Here is a 24,823-nt window from a genome sequence, read left to right as displayed (position 1 = left end):
ATTTAGCACCAGCTGAAGTTCTAAGTGCTTCCCATATATTAACCCATTATCTCTGCTTAGCAGATGAGAAACTGAGCTGTGAGAGATCAAGTAGTTTGTCTACACTTATAAAGCTAGTAAGCCACACAGAATCAGATTTGAAACCAGGCAGGCTGACTCTGGCATTTTCACTCTTAACCATTTCTTGGCAAGGGAGGGAACAAAGATCCTTGGGTTTCTAGCTCATGTAACTGAAGACTACAGACTGAGATAAAAGTTTGTTCAGTATTAGTAGAAGATAGGGAGGGACTAATGGAGGCCAGGGAAAGGAATAATGAATTTTATTTTGGATCTGCTGATTTCAAGTGAACGTGAATGACATGTGCAAATGTCTGTTACCTGGGCTCTTGCAATGGAAGAAAGTAAAGTTTCCCTTCCTGCCATTTTTTGGAGCTGGCATTATGTGTTAGGGCTAATATCTTAATGATGTTCTGATTTTTAACTCTATCTGATTCTAAAAATTTTCCCCACAATTTCTATCTGTAATAATAGTCTGCTTTGTCAGTAGACAATACTCACAAACCCTGAAAACTTCCCATAATTTATTAAATTAGGATGATTAGTTATTCTGCTGAATTATGTCCAGATAAGATTGTTCCAATTTAATTCTTCCCTCCAATATGAAACAAAAAAAGTATCTGATGTCTGGTCAGTTCACCAGGGCTTCAGTGAGGTACATTCCAAATGGTATGGAAATAAGATAGCCCATGGAGCAATATTATTTTTACTGTGATATTTTATACACAATTAATTAGAACAGAGGTATAGAAAAGTACCCTACAGAGACTAATTTCACCCTCAAATGGGTGAGGTAAGCCAGATCCTCAGTGATTCCATTGACATGTCTAATTAACATATCTAAAGTGAAAAGTGTGTCCCTTTCATGGGTAGGTGCTCAGCTATGAAACATTGAGAAACAGAGAGGTCAGGGAGGAATTTTTGTTAGTTCCCTCCAGGGATTGTTATGAAAAGAATATTATGGTCTTACTGGCAAGATGAATGCAATGCAATAAACTGTCAGCCTAATTTCATTAAGTATTCTAATACACATGCCCTTTGTTCTTATTCCAGTGACTAAATAACCTTATAATTGTTTCCAACAAAGAACCTGCCTCTAGGGCAAAAATTTTCTCATTTACTAACATAAGTAACCTGGTTCCAGCATGTGAGATAAGACATAGCTACAACTCTCCACGGAAAACTCCTGTGTGGACATAGATGGAAAATTCCTAGCTCCTATACCATAGAGGGAGATAAAGGATGAATTGTCTCAGTGTTGGCATAGCATGAATTTCAAGATCTAGAATAGAGCCATAAGCCAAGAGACAAGACAGGCCAAGTGAAGAATCATTACCTAATGTGGTTGTAGAAGTTGTTTTCTTCATTGCTAATATGACCAAGAATAGAAAAACCTCGGTTCTATACTCCTCCAACCTGGCAAATACCTTACTCCACATGGATTAGCAGGACCACCAAACATGTCTCCCTGAGAAGATGGAAGGCAGGGCACCTGGGTGGTTTAGTCAGTTAAGCACCTGCGTTCAGCTCAGGTCATGATCCCAGGGTCCTGGAGATTTAGCCCATGGGGCTCCCAGCTCAGTGGGGAGTCTTCTTCTCCCTCTCCCTCTGCCCTGCTCATTCTCTCTTAAAAAAAAAAAAAAAAAAGAAAGAAAGAAAGAAAGGAAGAGGAAGAAAATAAAAGAAAGGAAAAGAAAAGAAAGGAAGGAAGGAAGGAAGGAAGGAAGGAAGGAAGGAAGGAAGAAAGAAAGAAAGAAAGAAAGAAAGAAAGAAAGAAAGAAAGAAAGAAAGAAAGAAAGAAAATGGAAGAAAGAAAGAAAGAAAGAAAGAAAGAAAGAAAGAAAGAAAGAAAGAAAGAAAGAAAGAAAGAAAGAAAATGGAAGGCAGTAGGGACTGCTATTTTAAGTGGTAGAAACAGCTAGTGGTCCACTAAAATTTGTACTCTCTCCCTGTTAGATAGATTTGCATTGGCAGGAAGATTTCCTGATTGAGACCACACTTCCCAGCCTCCCTTGCATTTAGATATAATCATGAGACTAGTGCCATCAAACAAAATGCAAGCAGAAGAGATGTGTGTCCCTTCCAGACCATACCTTTTCAGAAAGTTCTTCAGCCTTCTCTACATACTCTTTCCCTTCAGATACCTCGATCTCAGTGACTACAGAGCCTGGGAAAACAGCAGAATCATAAAATGGAGGAATCGTGCAACCCAGAATCACCACCTGGAGGAAAGCTATTCACTGACCACAAACTGGATACATAATACTGCTTCAGGAATGAAAAAGAAATATCTATTATATGAGCTATGATAAATTTTAGGGTTTATTTACCACAAATGTTACCTAACATGCCATGTGTATGCCCTCTGCAACTGCTTAGTAGCATCGGAGAACAAATTGCTAAGTGACTAGACTAAGAGCTGAATCGTCGCTCTCTCCCATCCTCAAACCCAGAGGAGGCTCTGATCTGGCCTCCGCAAGTGTGAGAATTGCATTCTCCATAGTAGATGAGTGGCTTGGCATTCCAGTTGCTATGAGCTCGCTCAACATAGGTCTGTCTTAAGAGATGGACCCACTCCCGGCGGGCTGACACATTCAGAATCTCAAGGCTGGAAGTCTCCAGGACTCAGCCCTCCAATCAAAATGCCTCCACACAAGGCCTCTTGGGAGTGCTATTTTGCTCCTACACATGCCTGGGGGCACATATATTTTCTTGATACCTCCTTCATATTTTCAAGACTCTGATGGCAAGGAGAGGATGGCCCAGCATTGACAAATGGGCCAGGAAACCTTGCATCATCTGCCTTATGGAGGAGCCTAAAAGTGGGTTCCAAAGATGAATTCCCAAAACAGTTTGAAAGCTTTCCTCACTGGTTTACCCTAAAGTTCCAGAAAGCCTCCAAGTCTTTTTTTCCTGATAGGTTGACCCAGGACGTGATCCCACAAAATCCTAGTCTTCTACCAAGAGGGCCAACTGAGCTCACCTTCCTTTTGTCACCAGAATCACTGTGACTCCTGTTCACGCATGTGTGGGCATTTGTTGACTTTAAATCCCTGGCTTAAAATATGAAGATAGAAAAAAAAAAAAAAAAGACCATTAAATTTCAGAATAAAATAAATTTTATTTGTATTCACCAAGAGACACATTAGAATAAGTAAGCTCAGGAAATTTTACAAAGTCAGATGTTCTTCCAATCTTTTTATCATCACCCACTGCTAAAGACTGGAAAGAGAGGGAACAAATAGAGATTTGGGGAAACATCTACATTTACCCCTGTAAGAGGAATGACTGTAACAAGAGGTACATTATTTCACCGAAGAACCACTTGCCAGTCTCACTTCATGGCTTGCTTCATTCATTCCTTCCTTCCTTTTGTTCTTCCTTTCTTTCTGATTTAAAAATATATCCTCAAGCATTTAAGCAATGCATAGGATCCAGGCCATAAAGTAAGATGACTGAAGATCTATTGCTTTTAAAATCCTAGATCTTTCAGAAACTTTAGTTTACACCTTATCAAGAATCTATAGCATTGGACGTCTTTCAAAGTCATTCCACTCTCTGAGAGTCCCCGATTTCCAAAAGAATTAACAGACAGAAAGTCATAATCTCCAGGATTTTGTCATCATTAAAATGAAATAGGCATCCGTGTCAATAGAAGCACTGACACCAGCATAATAGTTCAAAAACTCTTCTTTCGAAACCTGAGAGGGATAAAGAGCAGGAGAAAAAGAAGGACATGGTGTCAAAATATGTGAGACATGGTAAGGCATTTTACATTCTCCCTGAAATGTTTTCAATGGAGTCTGATCTGCCACTGACAATCAAGCAAAGTCAGGTAACTGACTCTGAGATCAGGGAACCTGGCTTGCCCCTCCCCTCTGAGGTGGGACCCTTACACGGTAGGCTAAAGACCCACCTGCCCACTGGCCATCACCTTTTGCATTAAGATAAAAATGTTTAAAGCTGTGCTATCCAATACAGTAGCCTCTAACCCCACATGGCTTTTTAAGTTTAAATTTGTTAAAATTAAACATAATGAAAAACTGAATTCCTCTGTTGCACTAGCCACATTTCCATTGCTCAATCGCCGTATGTGGCTAGAGGCTGACATCTTGGAGAGCACAGATGGAGAACATTCCCATCATCACAGAAGGTCCTATGGGACCGTTCTACTCCAGAGCATACTTGGCATGATTATACTTGTGATTATTATTAATACTTTAGAGAAATTTATAGCATAAATGTACAGGTTAAAAAGCTCTTTAAGGAAAGGAAGTTTAAGTAAGATGACTGAAATAAAGGATAGAACTAGAGAATGGGGTGCTTCTCAGGATCCTTGGACACCCAGGAATCCACGATGGCTGGGATTCAATAACAGGATGTAAGGCACTAGCCACATGGGAGGTGCTAAAAGGCAAACTTCTCATTTTGGTCAGGATGTGTATTCGTGTTTCGTCATTGGCCCTGTGAAGCCTATAATGGGCAATGAAATTAAAAGAGCAGAAATCAGCCTGTGGGTTCCATTTCTTTCTCCTCCCTCTTAACCCCCCCTGTTTCTTAATACAAACACACAGAGTATTCTATTCCCCACAGTCTTAGGGGTACCACTCAGAGGCTGGGCATTGCGGGAACTTGCTTGGCCTGCCAAATGGGAGTAGTCCAACCCTGCAGGAAAAGGAATATAGACATCAAATTTTCAAACTCTCATTCTTGGCTCAAAATAAGTGGGGGTGGGGGGGGTAAAGTTACATTTTGTCCTTTTAAAAACATGAGCAAGTACAATTTGAAAAGGGCCTTATCATTTTCAAAGAAGAAATTTCATCCCCTTTAACTGAATTATCACACAAGCAACATTTTAAATGATCCAAAAGCACCATCTGGGAAGTAAACTTTTAAAAGAAGCATGATATGTAACATGTTAGCTATTAAAGAGATAAATATTTTGGAAAGACTTTAAAACAGAAACAAAAGCTAGATGAACTCTTTTAGTACAGGGTTGTTAATGCTTCAAGTCTTCAATTGAGGGAATTATGTTAAATTAGAAAATCATGTGAATGTCAAGACACAATATGATAATGTAGTAAATTGACAAAGTTGGTATTAGATATTAAATTAGATCTAACTTTGGAGCTCAAAATCTTCTTAATTTCTGGTTTCTCAAAGCAATATCTTAACTGTTGACATTATGACAAATTCTTGCTTTCAAAGCATACATAGCTTACCCACTACAAGCATGTATAGATTTTTTAAACAAAATATTTGAACATTTATATCATAATGTCACTGAAATTCTGCTTTATAAAACACCTTTTCAGCTTCAATTTCAATTAAAGATACTATCAGGATAAGATTTACATATAGGAACTCCTCACTATCTAGAAATGGTTTGAGTCACAGTTAGATAAATAAAGTCTTGCCAATGAACAATTGGCCTAGGGCCATTTTCAGATATGTGGGAACTTTTTATGACTAGCATTTTAATTACATTTATTTGCAAACAGATATCTCCAAATACCTGTAAAACATATATGCACATAAGCCGGCACAGCTCTTATAATCTTTACATAATGACTTGCTTAAGAACCCATCCTTTTTAGTGTTGGTGAGACGGAAGTAGATTTTCACTCAAACCCTAAGTGAGCTCAATTAGAGGAGCTTAAATTAATGGTGATTTACTCTATTTACTGTGCAGCTTCAAAGATTATCTTAAATAAATGGTTGTGGAATGATGTTGCTAAATGAGATTTTAGGCATGACTCAGGATGAAATCTGTGGAACAGAGTTTATTCTGCAGTCCCCTTGGAAACTAAAAGAATGATCTGGGTTTCAGAAGGTAATGCCTGGTGTTTGGTAATGCTCTGCGTTTGTGCTGCACTTTATCCCATCAAGGTGGAAGCAATCGGAGGCTCACGATAACCCCGGCAAGAGAAGCTACTCTGCCATCTGTCATTTTCTCTCAATTACAGGTTCCTTTTCTGTTCCAAGGCGCTCTCAGAGCACGGGCCATCATCAGTTCCGCATGTGGTCTGAGTGTTTCTAGGAGACCAGCAACTCAAACCTTTCAAGTATAAGATCAAGATGTTCCCAGAATCAATACCCGTGTCTGAGTGCCAAATGCAAAGGTTTGTAAAGAGCTTTCATGACAGGATTACAAACTACATACTCAGATCTTGCTTCAAAATTTCAGGAGCTTGAACTCCGAGTCACAGGGTCCCTCTTAAATTTATTATGGGGTCTCCTGCAGAATGACACACCTGAGCTGCGCGGCACTTGTCCCTATGTTGGGAACGAGAGTGGGAACAGGAAACTCATGGTGCTCACAAGAACTTTGGTGAAATAGAAATGGCATCAACCATGTTCCGTGGCTGTTAGAATTTGTCATACTCCAGAGAAATCATAAACAAATAAATTCCATTTATGAAGAGTAAGAAGACTCTAGAACAGGAGGGTTCATTTTGAGATTTTTCTTTCCCTGATATGATATACCTTTCTGGTTGTTGCAAGTTCCATTATCAAAACCTCAGCTACTGGTCGGTGGCTCACATTTTCAGTGGGTTCACTCCTAAAGAGCACCTTTCACTCTATTCTGCTGAGGGAAGATACTGGCTTTGGCGAAGCAGGTGTGAAAATAAAACAAGAAGGTCATGCTATTCTCAGAGAGGAAGAGCTGCTTCACCACAAGCTTCTCACCACACCAACTGAGGTGGCAAAAGAACTCTTCTCACACAGCAGCTTCTCAGAACCCCCATCAAGCATTTGTTTATGTTTCTTTCAATAGATTTCACTCGTCATCTGTTTTATAAGACATAATTTTAAGGGACTCATTTGGTAACTTGGTTTTTTTTTTTTTAAGACAAGGAAAAAACTAGTTATCTCTCTCTAAGTTATATAGTTTCCACATCAGCAACCTGGAGGAGTAGAAACACACTTAGAAACTGGCTTTCCAAAGGATCAGTTACATGAAGATGACATTATACGACAACCTATCAGATCCTTTGGCAGCTTTATTTTTCCTTGAATCATAAGCATTTCTAAAATTGAAAACTTTGCTGCTTCTTTCAATAAGCTCTTAATTTACAACAGCAGCTTACAATTTCCAGGAAAGCAAGTTTGTTGACCAATCTGAGAAACTGGAATTTGGAGGGGGGGGGGGGTTCTTTTATGCCCCAGAGGGTTGTTTATAAATCCAAAAAGGTATACCACTCAGAGGATGTTAGTAGAATTTCATGAAGGAGGAGCAGAAGGGCCCCACACACCAGCCAAGAATACATATTTGGTTAATTTCATCTCTCCACTTGATTAAACATCAGCAGAACAAATTGCCTCTGTAGGTTACCTGAAGAGGGTTGAATCATTCCCTACTTGTACTCTCATGGCTCAGCAAGGCAATTCACAGTGGCCAAGGGAAGTGAAACGCTGACAGTGATCTGCCTCCAAGAATAAAGGGGTCTTTTCCTGGCAGTGTCTTGATAGACTTCCTACAATCAGTAAATTTACTGCATGGTCCTACAGCACATTGTCATAGGAAGGGCCCCAACTATCCTCCCTTCAGGGCTGATGCTTCTCCTCCTCTCTTATCTCTGAACTCTGGGCTCTTGGTTTGGGTTCAAAGCCAGTGGTTTTGTTTGAATTTATCCTATAGCTTCTTCCTCTATCCCCAAAGCCTACACATAGTAGTGACTCAATAAATATTTACTGATGGGATGTATTCAACCTTGAACTGTGACAAAGGCAATCTGCAGCCTACTTGGCGGGGACCCAGCTCTGCCTTAAAAAGCTGCTCTTAGGGTATGAATGTTGTTCTGTGTTGCTACCAAACTACAAAGAGCCATGCATCATCCTCCAGAGTGTCATCTGGGTCTGGGACAAAATCCTATCAAGGTTCGAATGTCTAGGAAAATTAGCCATGCAGGTGGGCTGGAAGAATTCTGCCTCAGGCTGCAATACCAAGACTTCTTCAGGCAGGATGGGAACCAGCCCTTGGAGAAGCTGGTTAGGGTCAGAACACCATTCTTGCCTAGTTTTGCCTTTGCAGGGTAGGGCGGGGGAAAGGGTTAAAACCCAGATTCAGTATTGATATTGGTGGCTTCTTGTGGCCAATCCTGATTCTCAGAATTTTTACATACTGTTTCTGTTTCATGAAAAGCTGCTAAGCTCATCCTCTTCTCTTTGGCTTGTTTCCTTCCTTCCTGTCTGGGGTCCTGGCCCCAAAGGTAAAGTGCTCCTAAGGGTTGGAGATATTTCATTGTGTTTAGCTTCTGACCTCAGTATTTACATTTTCAATTGGAAATGGAGTAATATTTAAATTGTGTAAGTTAAATAAATAGAATATATATCCAGAAAAGTGTTGTTAGCAAATGATTTTTCTTAAATGACTCTTTGTTCCTCCCGTGCTACCAGAAGGAGTAAGAGTTAAATTATGAGTGAGCCCTGATGGGGCCAGAAATCACAGTTAAGACTCAGAATAGGAATGTAGTGATTCTTGACCATCAGATTGTTAGATTTTTTTTTTTTTTTTTTTTTTTTTTTACTGGGCGCGGGGGTCCTTGGTGGAATCTTCATTTGTGGGCCCAGCATCTGACCTGCTGGAAGGGAGACATCTGAATGTGGCCAGATACACGCTGAGGTACAGGTTATCTGAAATCTGATAGCTGTGCCCCAATTTGACAGGAAACAAGAGTACGACTGGGGAAGACAAAGCTGATAGCTACAACCTAGTCCTTATTCAGAATCACATGCTAACTCTCCAATTAAGCAGAGGTATGAGTCATTCCCAAAATCAAAGGCACAATCTATCTAGAACAATACACTTGAAATCATGGCCAGGAAACCTGGGACCTCTCCTTCACCATCATCTGCAAGGTGCAGGTTACAAAAAACATGGATTTTTTTTTCCCTATGCATTCCATCATAATCTCTTCTGGATTTCTACCTCATTTCTACATATTTCTTCATAATACCTGGCATCTTTTGGCCTGCCAATGTCTACATAAGCCTAGAGAATAAAGTCAGTGGAAAGCCAGACTTGTGCAATCAATTTCTGAAAAACTAGCTTCCCATAATTTGGGGATGTTCCCAACCTCAAGAAGTTGTTTCTTGAGGGAAGTGGGAAATTTCATAGGGAAGTGGGAAATTGGCTTCTTGACAACAAACAAACTTCTATGATTCTTATCTGGAAACACCTGCTTTCACAAATTTTAAATCAATGTGTATCTTGGTCTCCACTTCCAACTCTCTGAGATAAAAAGTAAACAAGCGAATTAGTACAAAATACAGCAAGTGTGTTTGATTGACCCTAAACCCAGAGCCACTTAAATACATGGGATCTTAAAGGGTACTATTATCTCAATCCACATCCCCAAAGCAGGGGATGAATGCAGCCAGGGACAGAGGTGACAAAAAGGACTGTCCTCGAGTAACAAGGCAGGTAGTCATAGTCAAAGGGCTGTCACTGTGCTTCTACCTCTGGCCCCAGACACAGAACACACAGAGGGACAGTGGTGGTTTCAATATCTATTTGCTAGTAGCTGGGGCTGCTTTTGCTCAGAAGCCTTTCATGGGGAGATTCTCACACACTGACAATATGAAGCCAAAGCTTAGATCTGGGAGGAGAACACTTTGGGCCATGAAGTGTCAAGATGGAAAATCTTGGAGTAGCAGGCCTACTCAAGTACCCCACCCCCTTGTACTAGTAGGAATGTCAATATTATTGGCCCATGGCAGGGACGGGGGAGATGAACATTCCACCAGACAAAGGCTTGCTGATATGGTCTGCTCACTCACAGGGCAAGAGGTCCCACATAATATCTGAGAGCACAGCCCAGCCTGAGACTTCAACCACACGGATGGTCCTAGCTCACCTGCTCAAGGAAATGGCCTCCCCTCTCACAGACACTTTAGATGGCCCAAAAATGTCATTTTAAACCTACTCACCAAACTGAGGCTTCCCTAAACCACTGGCAGAGAAACTTAAGATTCAGGTATAAAAATTGAGGCCAATGTGTGGTTCTTCTGGTCCCAATTTGGAACTGAAGCACTTAAATATTTACAGTCAGATATAAAAACAGGTGAATTCTCCCACCTAGAAACAGATCATCTAAAATGAGGTGGAGAAAGACTGTGGGTGCGTGGGTAGGGATTGTAATTAAAATAGTCAAACTTTTATTTATGGCCAAGGAAGACACCTATGCTTATTAGACATGTGTATGTATCCTAGAGCCTGGCTCTAGTAGCTTTTTGAATCTTATTTTAATTAATCCCTCTAGTAGATCTAAGGAAACAGCTTTAGCGAAGTCTTTTCTGCCCCAGAAGATGCAGTTTGCGTTGACACGAAAGAAACTGGGATGAACATGAAATCAAATGTGATCCCGGTTTGGGGCTGATGTTTAACCATTTGGAGCCACGTGCCATACACCCAAGACCCTAGTCACCAGGTCCTACATTTAGAGCTTCCAGGCAGTTCTCATCATGACAATGAAATACACATCCGTGTCAATGGACGCGCTCACCCCTGCATAGTAGTTCATAAACTCCTCAGGGGTCACCTGCAGTGGAAAAGTCAGACACAAAAACAAAACTTTGCTTCCCACCACTTCAGTAGAGGCCCATCACCAGTACCTGGAAATGAGAGAAAAACTTTGGGCAAGGCTCTTTAGTGACACAGATCAAGAGTAGATCTCACACGAGAGGAAACAGTCAAGGGGAGGATGGCCATGAGGGGTAGCGGAGGGGAAAAAGGAGTAGAAAGTCTTGAAAATTTCCAGACCAACCTAAATGAAAAGTGAGACACAGGCTTTTGCCTTTCTTTAAGTGCAGGAGCCTATCTGTTTGGATAAGTGTGACTGAAACACAGAATGGGAAAGAAGTTTCTTTAGTGGTAGTTAGTATGGGCTTTCTGCAACATGTCAGAAATAGTGCTTCAGGTTCTGGGTCTGGGCAAGTAATGGTTCACCTTTCAGAAAGTGGGATTCTGCCCTGTGGATAAAGAAACAGATTTCTACTTAAATACCCCTTGGCCTTATGCTTTTTTAAAGTAGAATGTACTCATTTCAAGGCACAAAGTGAGTGGGGAAAAAAAAGGCGACCTCTGCTCCATGCCTTCCCACACCCCCTAGGATGGGTTCTTTCTCCATCCTGTGTCTATAACTGTCTCTTTGGAATATCAATTAATGTGTTTACCTAGGCTAGAATTTTATTTTACTTTCCTTCTAGAAAGAAGAAACAATAGTTTTCAATCTTATTTTTTAATAGGTATAGACGATGTGTATGCTACAGTTCAACTATACGGGCTGACGTGATTAGGTGACTCAGGGAAAGAACTGTTTTCCTGTTCGACTGAGCTCTCTAACCAATCAATTTAGCCCAAGTACAGCCCTACTTACACAGGAGGACACAGAAACAATTATGATGGCTGTTAGCCCTCAATGTTAAGTGTCAGAAACGATTAAAAGCATCACAAAAAGTGAAACCCATAAATAAATAATAAATAAATCCATATAAATAAACCCATAAATACACCCATAAAAAAATGAACCCTTCTTTCACAGAATGCCCACCTATATCTACTAAGAATCATGGAGCTGACTCACCCACTTACCTTTTTTTGCAATTATAAGTGAACAGAGAAGGAAAGTCACAGGATCCATATTTCACTCTCTACACCTAGCTCCCACGTGAGCCCAAAATAGTAAAATCCAGAAGGAAGAAAGTCATTGGACTGAGCTAATAGTTAAGCTGGGCTTTTCAGTGGCCTAGAAGTAGAAGTCGATGGACATAGCTTTTACTAAAATCAGAATACTCTTAGTGTTCTCCTTTCTTCAATTTCTTTACCTATATCTTCCTTTGCATTTGTCCGTTACCTAGCATGAAACCCCACCCGAGAGTCAGGTTGCATAAAACTGGACATCAGAGCTAAGATATTTGATCACGTCAGAAAAGGCCATCAGTTATTCTTCGTGAGGTGTCTGCTTGTTTCCTGAGATTCACCGTATACGGAGAATAGCCTGAATTGAAAATCCTATGATTTCCCCAAGTTTGCCCTCATTGTAGTAAAAAGCACCTTTCACTAATAATACCCGACTACGGAATTATCTTGTTGGACATTAGTAAAAAGTGAGAAAGCGGACATGTCTGCTCTTGGTCAGCCTCTTGATGATGCTACCTTAGCTGATGGACTATTTATTATATGATGGAGAGTGTCCCAGATGGGAATGAGGGGAATATTTGAGTCATGATACAGAGTACAGTACCCTTTTCTCTGTTTAAGACTGATTTCTTAAAAATTGTAAGATAAATTTAGGTTATTTGTATAGACTCAGTAATATATTTAAAATAATTTTAATTATTAAAAAAAAACCGCTATGAGATAGATGAGGCAACAAGACCCATATTCTCTCACAGGCTAATCTACTTCTGAGAGATTTTTTTTTTAAATATTTGTAACTGTAAAATGAAATATATAAATGAAAACTTTCAAACATAGATATTAAAAATAAGAAGTAAAAAATTTCAACCAACTAGGGCGGGATTTAGAGAGAGAATAGGAGAGAGGATAGTGGCTGGGTGGCTTAGCTGGTTAGGCATCTGACTCTTGATTTTGGCTCAGGTCGTGATCTCAGGGTCATGAAATCAAGACCCACCTCAGGCTCCAGGCTTAGCGGGGAGACTGCTTGAGATTCTCTCTCTCTCCCCCTGCTTCTGTCCCTCCCCCTGCTCAGTCTCTCTCTCTTTCAAATATATAGATACATCTTTAAAAAAAAAAATCAGAGTGAATAGGGTTCACTTCATATATTATACAGTTGCTTTCATCCACATGACTTCTGTGCACCCATTGCTTGGAGGGCGGGGTATGGGAATTACTAGTACAGGACCATTACATCAAAATCCATGACTACTATAAACCCCAGGAGACTTTATGACTACTTGAGAGCTTAGCCCACAAATTTGAGCATCATCCTTAGCTGAGAAGTGTACTAAATTTCTTGCCGTAGTCTAAATTCTGTCTTACTTGGATATGAGCTGTATATTTTAACCATAAATGAGTGCACTGGCTTCAAACATAGCTATGCTTCACCATAAGAAATCTTGATGTATAAAACAACTCAATTTGGAAAGATAAGTTAAGAACTAATTATCCTCTTTATGAAAGAATTTACCGTGGAGTTTCTTTACATGAACAGTTCCTTGTGCATTTAAAATATGATTCAGTGTACAAAAGTCTGAATCACACATCACATTCCAGAAACATTTTCATTATGTCTTTTAGGTGAGATCGCTCTGTAAAACCCTTAGCACAATACCCAGTAGGTAAGTACTCAATAAATGATCTAGATCTGTAATTATGCCACATAAGTTTCATGTACGTATTATATGTAGTAATTAAAAAGGGGCACTTCTGAATCTTTTAGAGACAAGGATCTCAGATGTGAACATGATTAAGAGTCATCGGGGGCCCTTACTAAAACTGCAAACCTTTGATCTCCACCCGAAAATCATCAGGTTCTGTGGTTCTGCCCGGTGGCCAGCAAGGTACATTATTAATCCATCCCCCAGATGATGATCGGGCACAGTCAGCTGGGCATTTATACAGGGTCTGTGATATTCAGGTAATATCAAACACTATAACTGCTAAAACCCCCCAGTGACCTTTATGAGCATTTGAGAACTTGAGATGGCTTGTTAAAATAAATGTCAGAAAGGACAGGGGTGGGAACTTTAAATCAGCTGAATCATAACAACCGGCCACTCTGACTTGGGTTAGAGCAAAGAGCAGCTGAGGTTTCCCCTGGCAACGGGGAAAAGGAACCACCTGCAGAGAGCAGGCAAGTACACCCTGGGATCTCATGTAGAGGTGGGCTAATTTGGGGAAATGGCAGTTGACTATTTTTCCACTCCCATTTCAGAGATCAAAGGCTGGCTATGTTGGAAGAAAACATACGGTTCAGTTCTGTTATGTCTGTCTCTAAGCATTAGGCTGCCCTACAAAATCTACCCCTAACCCCTTCTTTGAATCCACCTCTATAATTCCTTCAACTAAAAGGAGGGGTATTTCTCTGTCCCCTGGGGGAAAATGTCAGCAGGAAGGAAAGAAAGGTAGTCCCCTAACCCCTTGCTAATAAGACTTTCCATGAAGTTTCACAGAAAAATTTGGGGGAAATTCCCTTCAGAAGGGGAAGCGTTGTTTCCTATTCCTACCATTGCCATTTTTCCTCCTGCCCAGGGCCCCACTCTTCTTCCTGTGTAACTCGTGGGGGAAGAACCCTCCCTAGGGTTCCGCTGCACTGAGTGTCAGCCAAGGAGAACACTCCCTTCCCCATCATCAGAGCAGCCAAGACACCTAATAGCAGAACTGAGGCCAAGTTCAAAAGTCTACTTACGGCTGTTGATAAAAGACAGACGACTGACACTGTCATCTCAGCGTGACACAGCTGCAGTTCCTTAGCCTATCAGACTATGCATTTGCAGCCTAAAGATACCAGTTAATGGAGGTGGGGTGGTTGCCTTTTTTTTTTAAGGCCGCTGTAGTTTCCAAATGCAAGTTAATCTCAAAACCCACTAACGATGAAATCAAAGCGAATTCTGTTATCTGGCATTCCCTTTACTGAGGGCCTCCCTTAAATGACAGGCCTGCATAGCAAAGTGTGAGGACACACAATGTTGTGGGGGTGAGTGTGAAAAGCACTGCCACAGCCTGTGAATCATGTTTCACCTTGTGAATCATGTTCCAAATAATTAAGTTTTGGTTTCATTTTGAAGTTGAATAGGCTCTGCTGCAGTCGAGTTCATTGGAATGTGGCTGGCTAAGTACGGTAAGTACAGTGACCATGAAATAGAGTGTTAAATCAAAGGACCACGTTCTCCAGATGATGGCTATTTAGCCGTATGGAGATCCCTTACCAATATATGTGCACACACACATATCTTATCACTTCCTCTCCCAACTTTCTAGATAGTCTCTAAGGAAATACTTTACTTCTACTTATAAGGAATATGTTACACATATCTGTTAAAGCTTTGGCTCTCTTTCCTAACTAAAATTACAAATTTGACAGAAGAAATTCCACTAAAGTTAAGCTCTTCTACTTACCAATCCATCTTTGTCATAGGGTGAATCAAAGTTATCCAGAAACTTCCTGAATACTTGCTCCTCCGTCCATTCTCCATTTTGGTACTTAGGGTGGTGTTTGGCGTTATATACCTCACGAAGATCTTCAATTGTTATAACTCCATCTCCAGTCTTGTCTAACTTCCGAAAAGCTTGCATAATTACCTCTTTTCTGGCTCTAGACATTGGAGGCTAGACAAACAGAAACACACACACACACACACAGACAACGCAAGTCAATGAGCTTGTTTTGTATCATACATCATGAAATACCTGTTTCCTCTCAAGGGTATGAAATGGTCTGCGTGCCGTTAAACAACATGCATGACAATTACTCTGAAAAGTCCCTACACCTGTTGCTGATCTCCTTCCCATCTCCTCCACAGTGCGCTGACAACTTCTGAAAACAAAACCTTAAAATAGCCAACCCAAACCATGTGAAAGCCAAACTCAGCAGATACAGATTCATGAGGCCACTTACTCTTAATGTAAGAAGAAATTCATTGAAGTCTATTGTTCCGTTTCCATCTTTATCAAACCTCCGGAAGAGCTCTTCTGCCTCTTCCTTTTCCATGACCACGGCATAATCATTTAGCCCTTTCACAAATTCTTTGAAGTCAAGAGTTCGGTTGTTATTGTCATCCATAATTCGAAACACTCTAAAGAAAACATACATGGACACAAAAAGAAAGACCGAAAAAAAAAAAAAAAACAAAACACAGAGAACAAGGGGTAAGAATAAAGATTTAAGAATAAACACTCTCACAGTTTTTTAAAGTAAAATACAGAAGCCCTAGATTCTACTCTGAACCCTCCTCCCAAAATAGGAGAGCCTCTTCCGAGCCTCTCATAAAATAAAATGTGCTATGCGATTCTAATTTTAAGACATTCTGAAAAATGCAAAGCTATAGAGACAATAAAAAGACAAGGGAACGGGGAGAAGAGAATAGGCAGAGCACAGGGGATTTTTAGGGCAGTGAAAATATTCTGTATGATTTTATAATGATGGGTACTTGGCCCTATGCACTTGCTAATGCCCACAGAACTTTAGTATACAAAGAGTAAACCTTAATGTGTAAATTTTTAAAAAATTATTTAGGAGGTCAGGGGATTCCAGGAAGGAACGTAGACGGTGACAGGAGAACCTAAAGTTGGAAATAATCTCACTGAATGTGGGGTGGGGTATGCTGACTTGTAACTGGAAATTAGAAGAGTGCGTAGGACTAAAGGCACAAGGAACTGCACATAGGCACCGGACTCTAGTTCATAAAGATATTTCCCATGGAGATTTGAGTGGTCAATTCTGACATGCTATAAGCTATACTGGAATTAAACAATTGAGTAAACAGAGGGCAGGTGGTGGAAGTTAGTGTATCACTGTTGAAATGAGAATTTAGATGAGCTAGGGAGGAGCCTAGAATGGTCTGATGCATGCGGGTAATGGGCTGGAGTTGGAGACATTGATATGAACTCATGTTTAGCTTAATATAAATAAAATGATTACATATAAAAATCTATAGCTATGTACACATATCATATATTTTCTTTTTCTGTCAGCTAAGAGAACCTAGAAGTAACACCCCATTAACAAGCACATCTAGAGCCTAGATCTTGGTTTCCAATACAGTTCTTCAATAAAAGGAATGGGGATTTTTGGAGAAATGTCTGATTCTAGGACTGGGGCATGATATACAAGATGAACTTGGAATATCTTATACCAGAAAGCAAGGAAGTGCTCAAAACAAACAAAACTACAAGTGAAAGAGCTCCTAAGGCCCAGACTTCAACATTTTGGGCAATAAAATAGTGTTGTGCTGTAACCCAAAGTATAAACTAAATATCCATGAGTTCATATTGATTTAAGTAAATGATTCAATAAAGAAATAAGCAAATATTACTTAGAAAAGACAAATTTCTCTTGCAGAAATATTCCAGATAAATTGTGCACATACTCTGTCAAGGAGGAAAGCATAGTCCCCACTCCCTATGTATGGCTCTGCACAGAGACTTCCTTCCAAGGAGTACAATACAGAAAGGGAGGGAACAGTAACTTTACATTGGAGAAGCCAGACTAACATTGTCTCAGCCAGATGATCAAGGTCAACATCAACAGTGATAAGTCAAGTTGACAGTAGGCATCCTTGACATGAGGTGATGAAAATGGTGCTTCCCTAATGTGGTCTCAAAAAACCATAAACCCAGTCTAATCATGAAGGAAAAAGGAGAGGGTAGCTTCCACTTGAGTTGAAGAGTGATTAAGGAAAGGGCAAAACCAGTAAAGGGGCAGAGGCAGACGGCACATTGGAGCATGAACGATCCAATAAATGAGCCAATAAACTGGCTTATAGGGGCAGGGCTGTTAGGGATTGGTCTGGGGGGTGGGGATGCAGGTAGCAAGAGGGACTCTACTGAGCGGGTCAGTGAGTAGGTGAGAGGGCAGTGTCGCCGAGGGGTTTGCACCAAAGACAGTGATAGGACTCCAGAATGAAAGAGGTGGAGTGTGGAAGTTAGGGTGATACAGTAGTGAAGAGAAGTGGGCTAGTCTTCCTGCTGGACTGTGGCCACCTGGCCACCAGGGTCCATGTGTCCACAGTCTGGACTTCTGACGGCACTGGGCTTCCTGTGAGAATTTGAGACCACTGAACGTGACAGTCCTGATACTCAGCGAGTACCTCACTGGAAGAGAAGCCTTCCACAACCTCCTCATGTGAGGCCGGGGCCCCTGAGGCTGCCCTGTACTTCTCTCACACACGACGTCACCACAGAGATTCTCACTTCCGTGACAATGAGTCTCCTCAGTCTAAGGCCTGCGTGGAGCCTGGAGGGGCCTTGTTCACCCACGAATGTACACGCACCTGGCTCATGGCAGGCTCTCCTATAGGCTGTCAGAGAGAGGTAATGGGGGGCTCGGTGGTTCAGTCAGTTAAGCGTCTGACTCTTGATTTTGGCTCGGTCATGATCTCAGGGTGGTGGGATCAAGCCCCGCGTTGGGGCTCTCCCTGCCCACCACAGAAAGCTCTCTCTCTCAAGTAAATTAATTGATTAATTAATTTTTAAAAATCTTTTTAAAAGGGGGGGCCTGGGAGGCTCAGTGGGTTAAGCCTCTGCCTTCAGCTCAGGTCATGGTCCTGGCGTCTTGGGATCGAGCCCCGCATTGGGCTCTCTGCTCAGCAGGGAGCCTGCTTCCCCCTCTCTCTCTGCCTACTTGTGATCTCTGTCAAATAAATAAATAAAATCTTAAAAAAAAAAATCTTTCAAAAAGGAGAGAGAGAGAATGCACAGGATCTGCCCACTGGAGGCTAACAATCTCTTTCTCCTTAGGTTTTGAGGACTTCTCCCATATCAGAGGGTCCGAGGACAGGCTCTATGGAGCTGGGAGAATCCCACTGCCGTGGTATATCCCACAGGCAATTCCTGTGGCCCCTCCAGAGGTGAGCAAGATAGGACCGCCTGAGAGCAACCTCCTCCCTCTTCCACGCCGGCCCCTATTGTCACAGCTGCTAGGAGCGTCTCTCTCCAGGTCCTGCTCCGTGTCTCTGGGACCTGGACATGCCTCTCCCTTCACTTCCAGGCATCCCAGCAGCTGGGCTCTCTTGTCACAGACACAGCCTTGCTGAATCTCGGACAAAGAACTAAAAATTGTCACAAGGGACCTCAGAGATCCGTTCCTCCAAACTGCATTTTACAACTAGGGAATGGAGACCCTAGGAGGCCAAGACTTGCTCAAAGACCCAGAGCTAGTCATAGCCTCACCTGGCTGTGTCCCGCCTCTCTACTTTGGGCCCCTGCGACCCCCTGGCCCGGATCCTACCTGCCGAGTCCTTTGATGCCTGCGGAGCCCCGGGCCAGGCACTGCAGCCGGAGTCTTTCAATGGGGTCAGTGGCCGTGGTGAGCTTTTTCTTGGCCTGGATTGCCATCTCCCGATCGTGCCGTGCTGTCCCTGCCATCTGAGAGGAGAATTCGCAGCACATCAGCAGAGCTCGGGCCTCATCAGCCAGCTTCTGGCTGGGCAGGGGGACAGCAGCCTCTCCCAGAAGGAAAACACTCTCACCCACTTCCTGGGAAAAGCCTCGAACTCCCCAGAATTTCCAGCTTTTGGCTAGACCAACTATGTGCCTGGAGTATTCCTTGCTTACTTCTCTGGTCCTGAGGACATCTGATTTCTCCAGCCTGGACAGCAGTTCTGGACCACAGTTCAAATAAACAGCCTTTCCCAGACACACTTTCATTTTGTCGAAACACTCCTCCCATCATACAATGAAAAGTCCCACTTCTCTATATTCTCCTTTTTGAGTTGTCCTTCTATTATTCTCGTAGTTAGCATTCTACCTCTTCCCTTTGACTCCACATTTAATATTCTCCTCTTTGGCCTAACATTAATTTTTATTGTTTCTGTCTTGGCTGAGCTGCTCCACACTGGGCCCTCGGAATCCCTGCCCATAGCTGGCATGTTTTGTTTAACAGGTTGGTGTTCATTACTACCTGGATTCCTGAGACAGAGAACGGTAAACAGGTACTCTCTCTCTCCTGACAAGTAGATATAAGATTTTTTTTTTTTTTTTTTTTTGTCTACAGTTTGGCTTTTGTGTTTTAAATATTCAGAAATAGGAGAGGGTGGGTACCGTGAACCTCCCTCCGGAGAAGTCCCTGAGCCACACACAAACTCCTGCACGGAGGTTTGGGGTTTCAGAACCTGCAGAAGTGGAAAGCGCTCTGGGATGAGCGCCTGGAGACCCAGGTTCTAGTCCAGACTCCCAACTCCCTCTCAGTGACGTCTGAGCAAATCTCTGGGCCTCTGGTTTCTCCTTCTCTGTCAAGTGAAAGGCTTAAACGATTTTACAGTTCCTCCCTGTTCCAAAAACAACTAATCCTCCTATGAGCTCACTGACCCTGCAAATGAGGGATTCTAGAAATTACTTTTCTTAATGGGAGTTGTGAATGAAGGAGCAAGACAGTTGAGGGGTCGGCAGACACAGCATTCAAATGCAGAAAAGATGGTGCTGGAATGGATCTGCTCTTGGCTCAAGGCCCCCCCCCCCCACCACGCCTTGTCCCTGGCCAAGTGCTGGCAATTCTCCTGAGGCCCACACTAAAAAGGGGGAATTCTTTTCATCGGAGCCGACAACTCTCAGACCGATGCTCTCTAAGGCTGTTCACCTACACTACAGGTCGTGAGTTCTCCCCCACAAAAATCTCATGATTTCACTTTGGAGCGAGGGAATCTCAGACTGAAAACTGAGACCACAACAGATAAGTCAGGGATGTGAATTCCCAACAGCCTCATTTCCTAGCACATGTCCCAAGAGCCAAGTTAGAAGTTCTCTCCTTCTTGACCCACATTCTGGTTCCCACGACTTGAATGTAACTTGGGAATAATTCTCAGTTCTCTTAGACCCCCAAGGCAAGAAGGAGACCTTTGTCCAGTAGGTCCTGGCCGCTTTATTCCACATGAAGAAGAAACTGGTCTGCCCAAGGCTGGCTGGATCCTTCCTCGCTTCCTCCAGCAGCGAAGGAACGGGTTGGCCAGAAATCCAGATGGCCACCTGCCATGCTTTTGGAGGCCTCTCTCTCCACTCCCAGTGGGCCTGTACACACAGGTCTCCAACTCACGCAGCCACCTCAGCCACAGCCCAAATCAGCTGCCTTCCTGGCAGCTTTAGCCTCTTCAAACCTTCCTTTTCCTGTTACTATTTTGTCACCTGATGTCAAACCGACAACTCCTGGAGCTTGACCCCAGCTTCTAGCCCTAAGGCCACCCCACAGAAGGCTTCAGCCACAGTCAGAACCCTGGGTTTTTCTGTACGAAAACCCCAGCTCCCTCCAGGCACCCCCTGCCCCCGTACACAGCTAGCCTTGCCCAAGCCTCTTCCTAGCCCTGAGCAGCCTGAGCAGCCCTGACCAGAGGCTGCTAGCAGCACCGCCACCGCGCCCCTCCCCACCACCGAGGGAGCTGGAAAGGCGATCGGCAATCTTGTGCCCTAGCTCCGTCAGGCCCCCAGCCCTCACTTGGTGCCATCTGCCCAGTGGTTGCCCCCTCCCCCTATTCATCTCCCTGTCCTCATTTCCATCACCTCTCCCCTGCCTTTTCACCCCGCCCTGCTGGTTCTGGTTTGCCACACCGGTCACAGGGGCAGGCGGGGAATGGAGAGACACACAGGCCACAAACCAGTAACGGGGTGTGTGAGAGACAGCACGAGAAAGGACCCAGGTGGGGCCCTACCGACACACCTTCAAAATTAACAGCGTCAGTTGCTAGAGTTTATGGCTCCCCGACCCCGTGGTAGGCGTGTGCCCAGGCCTCACAAATGCCCAAGGAGCTGAACTGAAAACAGAAGCTCAAACAAATACACGTGCGTCCTGTTCAGAGCATTCCTCACGGTGGCCAAAAGCACAGAAAGCCCAAATGTCCATCCACAGAGGAGCAGATGAACAGAACACGGTTCCACTTCTCCAAGGTCACCCAGTCTTCAGATGCCCTACCTCCTTGTGGACCCGGGTTTGGGATCATAATAACACTGCATTAACCTCTACTGTTCCCATGCTCCTGCTTGGTCCTTCTATGCAGTAAGTGTAACCTTGACCCACATAAAGAGTGGACTCGTCTGCTAATTCAACAGCTATTTGTTGGGTAGGTACCATTGGTCGGAGTCTGCTGGGTGCTGGGAATCCAAAGATGAACCCAGGTCTGTCCCTGTTCTTCAGATTTCACTAGCAGCTGGAGAAGGGGAGGTGCACATGGATGATTAGGGTAAAGTGAGAAAACTATAAGATTGGTGCTTCAGCAGAGAGCCGTCGTAATTGGGGAAAGGACCTCACATCTGGCCTTGAGAGGGAGTAGCAATGCAACGAGCAGAGAGCCGGACAAAGCATGCACAGACACAAGAAGGAAAAGCCAAAGTCACACACTGATTCCATGTACAGGGAACATCAAGAAAAGTCAAATGCACAGAGACAGAACACAGACTGGCTATGGCCAAGGCCTCAGGGAAGGTGGCCATGGGAAGTGGAGTTTTTTAGAGGAGCGGGAGGGGGGGTGATGAAAATGTTTTGGAACCTGATACAGATGGTGGTTGCACAACATTAGGAATCTACAGTATATTTTTAAATGACTAATTTCACATTATGTAAATTTCACCTCAATTAAAAAAAAAAAAAACCTGTGAGCTAGTTACAGTTATGGTTTCTATTTCACTGATAAAGCAACGGGGGGCGCCTTCGGTGTGGCTCCCAGGAATTCACACACCGTTAGGACCATGAGGTCACCCCAAGCCCCTCCTCCTTCAGCAGACTGGGGAACTGAGGCGTGTGCTGGTAAAACAACTTGCTCCCAGATCCTGGCTGACACCCAAACGTAGGTCTTCTGACGTTTCAGCAGAGCTCCTTCTACTTCACCACGTTTGTGAAGTAAGATAAAAGAATCTCAAAGCACAGTAGGTGGTTCCCATCCACAGGAGAGCAGGGCAGAGCTCAGGAAAGCCTCCTGCGGGTTTTATCCCCTGTGCCCAACCCCACACAGCGACCATGCACATGGTGGCCTCTGGGGTTGACTCTGATATATTCAGTAAAAAGAAGTCCATTCCCTCCTGCCATGATTCTTGAAATGCCTGAGTTAACCATTCACATCCATCGCTTAGTTACCTGGTTCATCAACAAACGTATGTTCTGTGCGCTGTTTTCAAATCACAAGTGTCAGAGAGGAAGGATGACTCTGAGAAGCAACTCCTTGAACAGCACAGGATCTTAAATTTGATTGAAGATTAACCACTGAAGTCCCGTGGTTAAGCAGGACAGGAAACAAAGTTTGGTAAGAACTGGGGGGTTTCAAAGAAAACCCAACAAGGCAGGGTTTTGGCGATGAAAGACGACACTCGGGACTTCCGGAACTTGCCTTAAGGCTCCAGGCACCTGGGCAAGAGTCTGTCCCCAAACGTGTGTCACTTAACATCACTGCAGGACATAAAGCGTCCCTAGACTGCAGAAGACCCTCCCTGAGCCTCTAGGAGCCGGCCTGGTGACCGCCGAAGAGCATGCCCTCCCTAGGCACGGGGCCGCAGCGCCACCTAGTGTTGGCACCGCGTCTGCGCATTTCCCCAGGGGGGCTGGGTCCCTTTCTCCAACAAATGTTTATTAAGGGCTTCATTTAGAGCTGGTCACTGAGTTGGACTGGGGAAGAGGGAGTAAGGGCGTGGGGGAGAGCAACCCTACTACTCACTCATCACACATCAGAAGAAGGTAGCTAACCTGACTTCGAGCAGGGTTTTCTGAAGACTTCTCAGAGAAGGGGCTGTCTAAGCTTTTATCCTAAAGGAAAGAGTAGTTAACCAGTCTAGGGGTGTGGGGGGCAGAAGAAGGAAGGGTACCGTACACTTCCAGAGTGCCAAGGCCCAAACGAAAGAGAAAGTGGTATAATTACAGAAATGCAAGTATTCTAGCAGGACTGCAGAATGGTGGGCGGGTGGTGTGATGAAGCCCTTGTTGGGAAAGGGAGGAAATATGGAAAGCAGAGATTTGGAGAAAGATGACACTGAGAAGGTAAGCAGGCATCAGATCACAAGGAGCCTGGGACACAAGCTGGGCAGTTTGGATCCTGTACCGAGAGCAACAGGAGACGACAAAGGACTTTAACGAGGCAGTGACAGTTTGTTGTCAAAGAGCCCTCGGATTCAGTATGGCACAGACTGGGGACAGCCAGGTGAGAGATCCTGCTGACTGAGCGAAGGTGTGGCAGCAGGGACAGAGAAAGGGAAAGATCTGAGATGGAGAGTACTCAAATATACAGTGTGAAGGAGAGGGAGGGCTCAGGGTTGGCAGAGATCAACCACCCACGACCTCGCCAACACCCCCCCACACACACACACTCCCCCAGCTGGTGAGGAGGAACGTTCACAGAGCAAATATAGGGAGGGACCTGGAGATGTGGGGCACAGGCCAGGTGGAGCCTCCAGCAGCAAAGCCAAAGGAAACTTTGCAGCAAGGGTCACTGGGGCTCCTCACACAGAAGCTAGTTAAGGCTCCCTCATCCCACTGTCCAGCTGCACAGCCTCCTGCCCCTGCCAAAACGCTCTGCTTGGATTTTAAATGAATCATTGTGAGACAGGATATGGACAGGTAAAATTGCATGGAGGTCTGTCTTTTCAAGTGTCTCAGGAAGTCGTCTTTGCAGAGTTCAGGGACAGATTTAAACTGAACCTTTGGTGCCTTCTTGCGGCCATAAGCTGAATTACAATTCTCTCGTGGCAGTAAGCGGAGAGAGGTCTCCGTCTCTCTCTGTCTCTCTCATAAGACTACACCCAACAGCTTACACACAGAGGTGGATCTTAAAACCAAAGAGAGAGCCCCAGGAGTCATTTATTCAGACACCGATACAGAGAGAGCACCAAGATCTTCCACATCCTCTGACACAAAACAGGAAACATCTCATCTGTAAAGCACACTACCCTCTGTTTTCTGTGACATTACACTTCTGGTTTTCCTCTTTCACGAAAAGGATGGTTGCAGGAAGGTGCAGAGGGAACTGCAGCAGGGTTAGTCAGGTCAGACAAACTTTAGAGAAAGGGAAAGCTAGCCTGGAAGTGTTGGGGGAAACTGAATTAGGGAACCGTGGTAGAGGGAACAGAGAGGCGGAGGCTGTGGGCTGAGGAGGAGGAGGGAGAGCAGGCTGG

At 43.6% G+C, this 24,823-nt stretch overlaps 1 protein-coding gene and 1 long non-coding RNA gene across 25 annotated transcripts in view; one reads left to right on the top strand and one right to left on the bottom strand.

The window, feature by feature from the left end:
- Positions 1 to 3,158: 3,158 nt before the first annotated feature.
- The window catches only part of CAPSL (calcyphosine like), a 30,812-nt gene continuing 9,147 nt past the window's right edge, over positions 3,159 to 24,823 (bottom strand). For 4 of the 23 annotated variants that reach the window (XM_082724232.1, XM_082724229.1, XM_082724231.1 and 1 more), the window contains exons 2-6: positions 18,972 to 19,108; positions 15,642 to 15,819; positions 15,143 to 15,352; positions 10,498 to 10,601; positions 3,159 to 3,758 (exon numbers count right to left, since the gene is read on the bottom strand). In XM_082724232.1, coding sequence (XP_082580358.1) covers positions 10,500 to 10,601; positions 15,143 to 15,352; positions 15,642 to 15,819; positions 18,972 to 19,108 — 627 coding nt within the window. In that variant the 3' untranslated portion in view covers positions 3,159 to 3,758; positions 10,498 to 10,499. Of the gene's footprint in view, positions 3,759 to 4,629; positions 4,723 to 10,497; positions 10,602 to 11,653; positions 11,808 to 15,142; positions 15,353 to 15,641; positions 15,820 to 18,971; positions 19,133 to 24,823 lie in introns of those variants that run through there. The other 19 variants (XM_082724218.1, XM_082724233.1, XM_082724222.1 and 16 more) reach the window with 10 other exon arrangements.
- Positions 13,320 to 18,965, top strand: LOC309861386. 2 transcript variants are annotated; one of them, XR_014309920.1, is made up of 3 exons: positions 13,320 to 13,362; positions 13,464 to 14,864; positions 18,482 to 18,965. It is a non-coding gene; the product is annotated as an uncharacterized lncRNA (long non-coding RNA). The 2 variants fall into 2 exon arrangements; XR_014309921.1 differs by lacking the exon at positions 13,320 to 13,362 and having other exon boundaries at positions 13,376 to 13,584; positions 14,812 to 14,864.

This window comes from Mustela nivalis (genome assembly GCF_964662115.1).
Source record: "Mustela nivalis genome assembly, chromosome: 3".
NCBI classification, from domain to species: Eukaryota; Metazoa; Chordata; class Mammalia; order Carnivora; family Mustelidae; genus Mustela; species Mustela nivalis.
This window is presented reverse-complemented; position numbering and strand designations above follow the sequence as displayed.